This window comes from Meles meles, chromosome 18, assembly GCF_922984935.1.
Source record: "Meles meles chromosome 18, mMelMel3.1 paternal haplotype, whole genome shotgun sequence".
Lineage (NCBI taxonomy): Eukaryota > Metazoa > Chordata > Mammalia > Carnivora > Mustelidae > Meles > Meles meles.
Window position 1 is genome coordinate 50,623,699 of NC_060083.1, and position 12,035 is coordinate 50,635,733.

General features: G+C 46.7%; 1 protein-coding gene across 2 annotated transcripts in view; it reads right to left on the reverse strand.

The window, feature by feature from the left end:
• Window positions 1-12,035, reverse strand: part of PITPNC1 (phosphatidylinositol transfer protein cytoplasmic 1) — a 250,282-nt gene that overhangs the window by 44,156 nt on the left and 194,091 nt on the right. For both annotated transcript variants that reach the window (XM_045984795.1, XM_045984797.1), the window contains exon 6: window positions 301-396. In XM_045984795.1, coding sequence (XP_045840751.1) covers window positions 301-396 — 96 coding nt within the window. The remainder of the gene's footprint in view (window positions 1-300; window positions 397-12,035) is intronic.

Genomic DNA, 12,035 nt, shown 5'->3' on the forward strand with positions numbered 1-12,035 from the left:
ACGGCTGCTGGTCGACAGAGGCCCGGATGCTGGATGGTTCAGCCTGGTGCACATTTTGCTGCCCAGAAGGATGGCAGAGCGGGGGAGACAGGAAATGGAAATGGAAATGGAGTGGCAGCCAGGGCCCTGAGGAGTAGGAACTTAATTTTGAGACTTGCATTAAATAATCCAGCAAGATGTGAGGCCGAATTGAATCAACACCGAGATGGATGAAAGTCTCCCAGGTTAGGACTCACTTCATAAATACCGGCTGAATGAACGAGTGACTCTCTCCCATCTGTCGTCCCATTTATGGCTTACCTCCGATTCTTTGTAGTAACGTTCTGGAATCTCGTCGCAGGCGATATCAATAAAGCAAACTTCTCTCTCTAGGTCTTTGGCTTCATTGTCAAAAATCTGAAAGAGCAGAGCGACATATCAAAGATTAGCATCCTCAAGGTGCCCACGGCTGGCAGGACTGTGGAATAACACCCCACAGAGCATCTTCACATGGCTCGGCGCTCCGGCTGGTGCTCTCTGCCTGCCTCAGAATGTGCACGGATCATGAAAGGCGTTGATTCATCGCTTACGTTTTGTCACATCAGAGGCAGGTACAGCATCCATCACCGCTTGGTGAGGGGCAGAAGGAAAAGTGGTCTGTTTTTAGAAGTCCAAGAGCGGAGAAATAAATCTCTTCCAAAAGTGTCTTCCAAAAAACGAGGTCTGCTGATTGTTGGCAGTGAATCTGAACAGGGGGAGTGGAGAGGCTACAAAGGGTCTGGCTGGAAAGGAGACAACGAGCAGTAATGGAGCCCAAGATTTATGGAAGAGAAACGTGGGTTTTCTCTTTTTTTTTTCCACTAACATTTTTATATATAACTTCACAAACAACACAGGCTCTTGCAGGAAAGACAGATAAATAGAAAGAAAATAAAGATGGTCCACAACTTCATTACGCAGGAATAAACACACGCATTACTCTTGATCATTTAAGAACATGGTTTTTGGAGCGCCTGGGTGGCTCAGTGGGTTAAAGCCTCTGCCTTCAGCTTGGGTCATGATCCCAGGGTCCTGGGATTGAGCCGCATCTCCCGCTCTCCGCTCAGCGGGGAGCCTGCTTCCCTTCCTCTCTCTCTGCCTACTTGTGATCTCTGTCAAATAAATAAATAAAATCTTTAAAAAAAAATAACACGATTTCCTTGGGACATGCAGGACTAAGAAGGTAGAGCTTGGGGAGAAACTGAGGCAGCTCTCTGCCTGACTACTCTAGGTTCCACTGGCCCCAGGATATTTATCACTTGCAAAGAAATATATAAGACAGTATATATATATATACATACACATTTACATATTTTTTGGTGGAAAGATTAAGTTCTCTTAGTTTTTCCCATTGCCATTTTTCTGAACTAAAGGGATGATCCTCCCAGCCCCCCTGAAGGGTGGAAAACAGATTGTTTTCAAAACCACTTCATCCTTGGAAGTCGTCTTAGCTGTATCCCTACGCACTGCTTGGCTAATTCCTGCAGGGGAATCAACCGTGAACACTGATTAAATCTGATTCTTCGGTAGAGAATGAAATATTTTGGAAGCACAGGGTGGTTGATGCCTAAGAACATTGTCTTGACACAAATTCGGGGCCTGTTAATAACCTGATCTCCCACAGGACAGCACGTGGAACGCCCTTTACAATGCCACACTCTCCTTGGTCTGATTGTCCACTTGAAACTACTAGTCCTTGCCAAATACTTTCTGAATAATATTTGCATTGGTATTTATGCTTCAAGTCTGATGTGTGCGCTGTTCCCTGTTTTCTTCTCAAATGGTCAGAGACTGGACTCTTCAGACTTGTCTAAGGAAAATGACTGCGCAGTCTCCCCCGAGGGGGCCACTGCGTTTTCCTTAGAGGGAGAGAAGGACGGGTTCTTGGATCACCTCTGGCTCCCTCCACTGCCACTTGAAGTCAAGTGCTTGGGGGATACTCCTAGAGTATTAGGAAGGACAGGTGGATGGCTCTGAAATGAAACAGGGAGACTGCAGGGAGATGAGTTCAAGTTTGAGTGGAGAAATAAATTGTAAAATGAAATACTGGGTCTCAGGTTGTTTGCTTGAGTCTCTCTCTCCCCCTCTGCCTCCTCCATCTCTCCCTCTTCCTCCCCATCCCCAATCTACCTACTCTCCTCTCTTCCAAGAGAAGAAAGACATGTGCCTCGTTAACAAAACAAAACCAAATGGAACACCTCAGAGGGAAATGAGCTTCCAGAGAGAGTAAATTACAAAAGAAGTTGGAAAGATGTGACATTTATTGGCGGTAAAATTTATGGTACTGAAAGAAGGGGAAAGAAAGAGGGGTTAAGGGAGTTACTGACAGATTGTGTGGCTTTTCCTAATTGAATTCAAGCATTTTTGATCACCTATTATACTGCTTATCATATTATTGCCTCTCCGCTGCTGAGTAACCCGTTAGTCTCTGCTCGGAGCTAACGGACTGGACCCTGGAGGCACTTCTTTACAGCAAGTAGGACATGAAGCCAGTTACTGAAGGGACCCCACAGGAAGAAGGGGGTTTCTCTTCCTGGTTTTGGACCTTCTCCTGATGCAGAGTCTCAGCGGGGACACTGGGTGGTTCTGTCTCAACTGCGTGCCCAGAGCACGCGGTGGCCTGGTGACCTTGTAGCTCTGGCCTTTACTGTGCCCTTCCGCATGGACCACCATGGGCTTGAGGGTTCACAGTGGCCGTGGCACTCTTGACTCGACCCACCTGCCCGCCAGTCTCATCTCACCAGTGCCCAGAGGGCTGTTTGCTACTGCCTAGCAACTGAGGACCAGCTCTGGTCCAGGAGACCCAGCCAACTTCTCCAACAACCGGTGGGCTATGACCACAACCTCTCCCGTGAAGGCTCTGCCCCAGCCATGGACAGGGCCCCTCCCAAGTTTGTTCCTTCTTGTGTTTTCTCGCTCGGCCTTAGGTACTCTTTGGAGTTCTTGTTCTTTACAGTTACTCCTATCAAAGTTGAGTAATTCCTTATACTACACTCCCCCTTATTCTTGCTTATTATGCTTTTATGCCTCCTAATTGGGCCCTGATGCAGAATGAAGGATTTGCTACAGAGAAAGAAGAGACTAGAAAAGCCAGGGAGGGGAGACACCTCTGTTGAGTCAACACCATCAGGACCCTGACAGAAAACCAAGCTGAGAAAGTTCTCATTTTTCAGATGAGAAAACCAAGACTCAAAGACGGAAAGAGCTTTGCCTGAGGTCACACAAGAGAGTCAGCAGAGAAGTTCAGCTTCAGGGCAAGTCTCCAGCCTTCACAACCAGGCTCCTCCTGTGACAAAAAGCTGCCTCTTGGCACCCAACCGGGAAGATAAATACCAGTCAGAAGTGCTTCCTGCTTCTTTCCAGAAAGATGAACTTGGAATCTGGTTCTCTTCCTGCTACTAATAAAATGTATGATCTGAGTCGCTGAGTTGGGGAACTGCCCCCCCAAAGCTGGAAACCTTTCTGCTTTGTTGAACAGCAGACGTAGCAGTAGAGATACCAGTGGGAGAATCTACGGGTGTGCCCTTCAGCTCGGATTCTGGTCTCCTTCCTTAACATGACACGTCATTTGCATTGAAGGTGAACTGCCTCCCTGTGACCCATTTCAGGGCGGGGCTCCCAGCATTTGAACAAAGCCACAGAAAAATCACTTTGAGGCTTGAGATTTAAAAATCTCTTCCGGCTTGAGATTTTAAGAGTTCTAATTTCAAATAAATAATTAATCTCCCAGTGGTTAAGAGATTTTCGGGAGATGCTCTTAGTTGCTCAAGAAGTGCCTACTGAATTAATGGGCGGTGTTAGCTTTTACTTTCCAGAGAGGAATCTACAGCAGGAATATGACTTACTAATTGATCTCTGTTTCCTTTTATGAGCGGGGGTTCTATTTCCTTGCTTGTGAGCACCCTAACTTTCTGTCATTCTCAAAAGGGGGCTCAACAGAGAGTGGAAACTTCACAGTATTGGCTGACAGGGTATACTATACTGGGAATCAGGTGAGCTGAGTTTGAACTTGGGCAAGAACCCTGTACCTCCTTGCGGTCTCGAAATAAAAGGCTTCGCCTAGATGGATGGATGCCAGGAAGCTGTGAAACATCCTAGAATTGTACCCAAAATCTGGGGAGGTGTAGTTTTCTGGAGCAAGGTTCAAGCCCTTTTTCATCTGATTATCCAAGAGATCCGTGGCCCCAGTGGGGTTGTGCTCAAGAGACCCAGATGACCACTACAATTCTTTCCAGTCAAAATGTCTGATGTTGAGTGACCTAAGGGTCATGCTGGTCACCTCCATCTTGCTTTTTGGCTCGTTCCTTCTCTACCCCTTCACCCCACAGCCAGCTGACCTGGGAAGTGCACAGTGAGGCTGCAGCAGAGAAACGAACAGGGGTGGGGTCATGACATAGCATAATCGAAGCCCATATCCAGGGTGAAACAGTAGAATTTTCATGCTCAGTGTAAGGGCATGATCCAGAATTAAGCGAACAGTGTTGCAGTCAGAGGCTAAGTCAGGGCCCAGAAGAAAAGAGCAAGAGTAGTTATTCCCCCCCATATTCATTGGGGGGTTTCCCCAGCAGCAACGGCAGGAGCTGCCGGAGATCTGGTCAAACCATTGGCTCTTTTGAGCTGGAATACGAGATCTGCTGGGACAGCTTTACGATGAGGTGCCTCTTGTTGAAACGTCAAGTCAAAGCTCTACCAGGACTGCATCTGACACAGGTTCTGTGCACCCTGACGGTCTTGGGAACTCCCTGGGCAGAAGCTGCTCCCTTCTGAGATGGGAGTTGGGTTTGGGAGTTAATCACGGTACTCTCCCTAGATCCCCTAGAATAATGTTCCCATCTTCGGGACACGTCCACCATGGATGATCTGCAGTGGATTTCGGTGCCAATCTGGATGACTCTCCTGACCTCCCCCCATGGCCCCACTAGGCTACAAGCATGCAATAAACAAACTCCTTTTTGATATGAACTGAGCAATATGACAAGGAGAAGACGATCTCCTGAGTAAATATTATCTTAAAGATTCCAAATAAAAAGAGAGTAATCTTCCCTTTTTTGTAAAGCATTAAGAACATTAAGTATGCAGCACCTTTAAGATCTTAATATACTTTGACCTACTAAGCTTAAGCTTTGAGAATTTATCTCAAGAATCTTAAATAAAGGAAAAGATTTATGCACAAAGATTTTCACCCTGACATTATTTTAATGGCAAGGAAAAAAAGAGAGAGAGAAAGGAAGCAAACAGTTCAAATATCCCAGTATGGGCGAACAGCCACATAAAGTACAATAAATCCATCGGACGCCCTACTGTGCAGTGGCCACTAACCACTTCCATTCTTAAAAATGATTTTCCCAGGAGAGTATACCTGGGGGTGGGTGGGATGGAGAAGGGGAAATACCCCATATTTTTTTAAGATTTTATTTTTTATTTTTATTTATTTATTTTTATTAAGATTTTATTTATTTATTTGACAGACAGAGATCACAAGTAGGCAGAGAGGCAGGCAGAGAGAGAGGAGGAAGCATGTTCCCCGCCGAGCAGAGAGCCTGGTGCGGGGCTCCATCCCAGGACCCTGGGCTGAAGGCAGAGGCTTTAACCCACTGAGCCACCCAGGCTCTCCAGATTTTAAGTAATCTCTATAGCCAAGATGGGGCTCAAACTTACAACTCCAAGATCAAGAGTTGCATGGTGCACTGACTGAGCCACCCAAGCGCCCCTATGTATTTATTTTTAAAGTAGGCTCCATGCCCAAGACGGGCCTTGAACTCACTGACTCAGTGAGTCAGTGATTAGATTAGATTAGCTCTGCTTAGAATTATCTGTACTTTCAGCACAATTTTTCTGTAAACCTAAAACTCTAAAAAATAAAATCTATCTATATATGTATTTTTATAATTGAAGGGTTAAAAAAGATCTAAGCTTAGTAGCTATGTTTACTTATCTTCCTGCCATCTGTCCAAGCCAGGAAGGAAAAACATAGGGGTGGGTGATTAGTAGGGATTGGGAGAAATCTACCAGTCATCCTGCTTTATGCTTCCTATATGATTAAAGGGCAAAAAATCTCAGCTAAGCCACTGTTCTCCTCTAACTTCATTTTGCTGCCCTTGGGAGGTCTCAGAGGAAGGAAGTGACCAAGGCACACCAAGAAAGAACAGGTTCATCAAGAAGGAACCTTGGAAGCACAATGACTGTTTTAACAATGTTTTCATTTTAATGCTCTAGATTTGCAAAGTGGCCATTGGTTTGGTGGAGGGCAGGGGATGACCGTCGCTGGGTTAACACATTAGGCATATGGGGCTAGAGTTTGGGTCATGGTTGATCGATGGTTACCCATCAACAGCAGACCTGGTGGGCAGAGACTGAAATGCACTAATGGCTGGCATGAAAAAATAGTCCAAGTTATTGACAAGGCAAACCATCATTTCGTTACCCCATCTTTACTGGTATTCTCACCAAGAACATTTTCACGCCTACACGGTTCAATGGTGACTGTTCTGTAAATACGTAGGCTCTATGATCTAACCCAAGAGCATGCAACTTGTCTTGCAATTGCCATTAAGACAGAGATTTAAAAAAAAGGATGATCTCCTTTGGTCTTTTGATAAACATTTCTCCTCTTCCCACTCCCCCACCTAGATAGAATACAGAGCTGGGTCAGTTATTTATTCTGTAGGTGGAGTCACTCAAACACAGTGGTCTGCAAAGAAGAAGGAATGAGACGCAGAGCAATAAAAAAAATCAGCAAACAATTAAGAACTTTCTACTGTGTGTTCAACACCAAGACTTCAAACTTCATCCTGTTTGAGCACAAGGAGGCTTACGATTATGGACAGAAGACTAGACTGAATGCGTGACTGAATCAACAGCACCGTACAAAATATAATCTGTATGTTCCTAAAGTACCGAGTACTAAAAGGTATGCTTCAGATTAAGAGTATTCCAGTTAAATTCACCAAGGAGGAAACTCAGCAATGGCCCATCGTAGCCTGGGCCCAGGACCATTATTTCACCAGCAGAGGTGGTTCAAAAGATTGGCCATTTGGTGTTGTGTGGAAAGGAGCCCCACCATGTGCCTGCATGGTGTGGTTCTCAGACACTGGAGCCTCAGGTATAACTTATGGCTGCTAGGGTTTCTGTCTGGGGGGCCCCAGGCCCGCTCCTGACTGGACCTTGGTTCTGGAGCCGAATTAGAGCCCCATCTGGTAATATGATGGGAGGTGAACTGCTTTGACTTAATCCTCATTAAATGCTCCACTGGCCATTGGATTTAGGGGATATTAAGGCTGGGCACAGGAAACTCATCTGTCAGGGTTAGGCCAGTTTGTCTTAGCTGCTGGGTAAACTTCAGTGCTTCCCCGGAGAACGCTCCCTGGTGGACAGTATCATTAGGCTTTCGGCGCAGAATGGAAAACTGTTTTCCCAAAGCCAGTGGGAGTAGCAAAGCAACTGAAGGCAAAGGTTTCCACCCACAAGTGTCTGAGAAAATCCCGTCTTCAATGAGGTGGTGATGACATCACACAGAGCGGCTGGAGGGACGGAGAGGGGGTGAGGGATGGGGCACCGGTGCTCCAAAGAAGGCCTCTGTGAATTTTGGTGGAATGTTCTCGATGTGCTGTTTTGTTTTCCTGATACGGCCCCCTCTCCTTTGACTGCCAGCTAGCTTCCAGTGTACTGGGTTTGAGTTTTATTGGGTTTGAGTATGAGTGTATCGGGCTCTACATAGACAAAGGGAGGAAGGGACTCTGAGGGAGTCTTCTCCTTAGAAAGCTGCTTTGGACCTATGTTAAATTTCCAGGCGTTCTAGTTTCCCATCCTTACAGAGTGTGTGAGGAGCTCTCACGGATGTGAGCTGGCACCCTGAGGACACCTCCCTGAAGAGAAAGGGTTGAGGGAGTGAGGGGTAAGAAAGTAAACTGGGAGGAATATTGTCATGACCCAGCAAGCCTACAGGGTCTTAGATGGTACCCGGGGAGCAGGGGAGGACCTGCGTTAGGGGAGGGTAGGATGGGGACAAGTACAGCTCCGGGCGGTGGGAGATAGCCTAGATCAGAGACGGAGATGAGTGGTGGAGTAAGTCGGCTTCTCTTGGCACCATCTGTGGGTTTTCTCCACACTATCTACAGGTCTCTGGACCGTAACCAAGGGAAGCAGGCACACACTTGGGGAAGGCCAGGGCTCCCAAGATGGATGTAGAGCTTCTAACACTGGGAAGACCACTCCCACCTTGGCAGAGGGATAAGCAGGGCACTGGGGGTCCTTGGGAGGCCAGGAAGCAGGAATATAAAAGAACGCCCCATGGTGAGCCATCTTGAGGGAGCAGATTCCAAAAAAGTGGGACATTCGTGGTGTCAGCGACAAAAGCTTGCCTGTTTCTTACATGAGTCACTGAATAATGTTTCTCTATATTAGTTCAAATTAATTAAACTCCTAAACAGAACTCTCTGCCAAAGAGGCTTCCAAGATAGGTGCTTTGGGAAAGTTCAACGTAATGGTCATCCCCAGTGCGAGCGCACAGAAACAACTGGGAGGACTCCCAAATGGCTCAATCTGGCCCCTTCATGGTTGAGCGAGCACAGAAGGCACACCATTCCCTCCAGGCTTTTACTTTTCTTCTCTTAAAAAGAAAAATGTTTCTCAGGAAGTAGATTTTTTTTTTTTTTAAAGATTTTGTTTATTTATTTGACAGAGAGAGATCACAAGTAGGCAGAGAGGTAGGCAGAGAGGCAGGCAGAGAGAGAGGAGGAAGCAGGCTCCCTGCGGAGCAGAGAGCCCGATGCGGGGCTCGATCCCAGGACCCTGAGATCATGACCTGAGCCGAAGGCAGCGGCTTAATCCACTGAGCCACCCAGGCACCCCAGGAAGTAGATGTTTTTAATTAGAAGAACCAAGTACAAAGAAGAAACTAGCAACCGCCCATAAAGGTTAGATGTATCTTAATCCTCCCATCCTTCTAGTATGGGGCAGACATAATTTTTAAGAACTAACTTTAGGGGCGCCTGGGTTAAGCATCTGCCTTTGACTCAGGTCGTGGTCTCAGGGTCCTGGGATCAAGCCCTGCATCGGGCTCTCTGCTCAGCGGGGAGTCGGCTTCTCCCTCTGCTTGCTGCTCCCCCTACTTGTGCCTTCTCTCTCTCTCTCTGCCAAATAAATAAATCATAAAAAAAAACAACAACTAACTTTTAGACAAAATCTAGAGCCATTTTGTCAATATGTTGATCCTTGTTTTTTATTTAGAGACCCTGCCCCTGAAACCACCTTTTTAAAAATGATTTTTTGGGGGTGCACAGGTCTATAAATTTTAACATAGGGTCCTGGAACTACCACTGCAATTAAGGTACAGAACAGTTTCATCAGCCCAAAAAACTAATTTAGTCAGTCACACCCTCTGCAATGCCCCAAAAGCCCATATCCACTGATTTGTTCTCCATCCCTATAGTTCTTTTCTTTTTTTAAAAAAAAGATTTTATTTGGGGACGCCTGGGTGGCTCAGTTGGTTAAGCCGCTGCCTTCCGCTCAGGTTGTGATCCTGGGGTCCTGGGATCGAGCCCTACATGGGCGTCTTGCTTGACGGGGAGTCTGCTTCTCCCTCTCTCTCTGCCTGCCTCTCTGCCTGCTTGTGCTCTCTCTCTCTGACAAATAAATAAAATCTTAAAAAAAAGAGATTTTATTTGTTTATTTGATAGAGAGGGAAAGAGTGTAAGCAGGGGAGGGGCAGAGGGGGTGGGACAAGCAAGCAGATTCCTCATGGAGCATGGAGCCTGATAAGGGGCTTGATCTCAGGACCCTGAGATCAGGACCTGAGCTGAAATCAAGAGTCAGATGCTTAAAGGACTGAACCACCCAGGCGCCCCTAAGCTCTTTTTCTTCTTAAGAATGTCATACATGGGGGTGCCTGGGTGGCTCAGTTGGTTAAGCGGCTGCCTTTGGCTCAAGTCAGGATCTTAGGGTCCTGGGATAGAGCCCTGCATTGGGCTCCCTGCTCTGCAGGGAGCCTGCTTCTCCCCTTACCCTCCCACCTGCTCATGCTCTCTCTCTTTCTTAAATAAATAAATGAATAAATAAATACAAATTTTAAACTAAGAAATTTCTTACAGGGACACCTGGTTGGCTCAGTCGGTTAAGCACTCAACTCTTGATTTCAGCTCTGGTCATGAGTTCAAGCCCCATACTGGGCTCCACACTGGACGTGGAGCCTACTTAAAATTAAAAAAGGTCATACAAATGGAATCACACAGATTTTAGCTTACTGAGACTGACTCCAGTCCCACACAGAATGCCTTTGAGATTCACCCTGTTGTTGTGTAAATCAAGAGTTCACTCCTTTTTCTTGCTAAGTCCTATTCCAATGTGTGGATGCCCCCCAATCTGTTCATCCATTCCCCCGTTTCTAGTGTGATGCCATGACGAACCGAGCTGCTAAAAGCACTTGTGGACAGGCTTTTGTAAGAAGACAAGTTTTCCATTCCCTGGGGTACATACCCACAAGTGGGCCTGCAGGGCAGTAGGATGGATATTGATTTTTCTTTATAAGCAGAAGGAGCAATACTCCCGTAGCGGATTGGATAATGTCTCCCCTCAATTCATACCCACCAGGAACCTCAGAATGTGACCTTATTTGGAAACACAGTCTGTGCCAATCTAATTTGTTAAGGATTGCTATGGACTGATATTTGTGATACCCCCAAATTCCTATGTTGAAACCCAGTGCCCAATTGGATGGTGTTAGGAGAGGGTGGGCTTTGGGGAGATTAGGTCATGAGCCCTCATGAATGGCATCAGCGCTCTGCAGAAAAGACCCCACAGAGACCCCGTGAGGATACTGGAAGAAGCTGGCAAATTGGAACTCAGAACCCAACCATGCTGCCACCTTGATCTTGGACCTCCTGCCTCCAGATGGTGAAATAAACTTCTGTTGTTTATAGACCTCCTAGTCTGTGGAACCAAAATCATCCTGGATTTAGTGTGGCCCCTGAGTCTCATGACCAGTGACCGTCCTCTTGAGAAGGAGACACAGAGAGACACACAAGGAGATCATACAACGTCAGGCAGAGATTGGAGTGACATTGTCTCAAGCCAAGCGATGCCCGGAGCCACTAGAAGCTGGAAGAAGCAAGGAGAGATTCTTTCCCAGAACCTCTGCAAGGAGCACAACCCTGGCCATCACCTTGGTTTTGGACTTCTGGACGCCAGCTCTAAGGGATTACATTTCTGTTTTAAGCCACGCCATTTGTGGTAACTGGTTATGTCCACCCAAGGACACTAATAAAAAGGAAATACAAGTTTCCACCTTTTTTTTTTTTGGCAGGGGAGACCCCCTTCCTTTCTCAAACTCAAGATGAAGCTCCCTGGAGTCAACAAAGCTTGCTTTCCAAGAGGCCACACTGCTCTGAATGTCCATGAACGTAGGCAAACAGGCCTTCTTTGTTCGTTATTAAATGTGCGCAGTCGGAACAAAGAGGTTAGTCGATGAAAAGCAAACTTGACCACATGAAGTGTGGACTTCAGGTTGGAGATGAAGAAGATTCTCCCCTAGACAAAACTTTCACCTGTGGGTCCTCTTTTTGACTAGGCCTCCCCCTTGGGCTCTATCCTTGGCTGGCTTCATCCATTTTTAGCAAGAATCCTGCTGAGGTACATGTAGGGAGAAATCTCCCACTCTTGCTATCACCCTGGTTTGCCTTCAGCAAGAATCCTGTCAGGTCAGGGGTGTCTGGGTCTGGCTCAGTCGGTTAAGTGACCAGCTCTTGATTTAGGTTTAGGTCATGATCTCAGGGTCAAGGGACAGAGCCCGTTTGGGCTCCATGCTCAGCGGGGAATCTGGTTCTCCCTCTCCCTTTGCCCCTCCCCCTGCTCGGACGCTCGCTCTTTCTCTCTCTAAAAAAAAAAGTCCTGTCAAGTCAAGTCAGTCAGAATCCCCCTCTATCCACTGACCCTCATCCTGTGCCTTGGCTATCGATCTCCGCTAGTCAGTCCTTCTTGTGCTCAGAGTTGAGCCCATCCCTCTCTCCAATGACAAACACCTG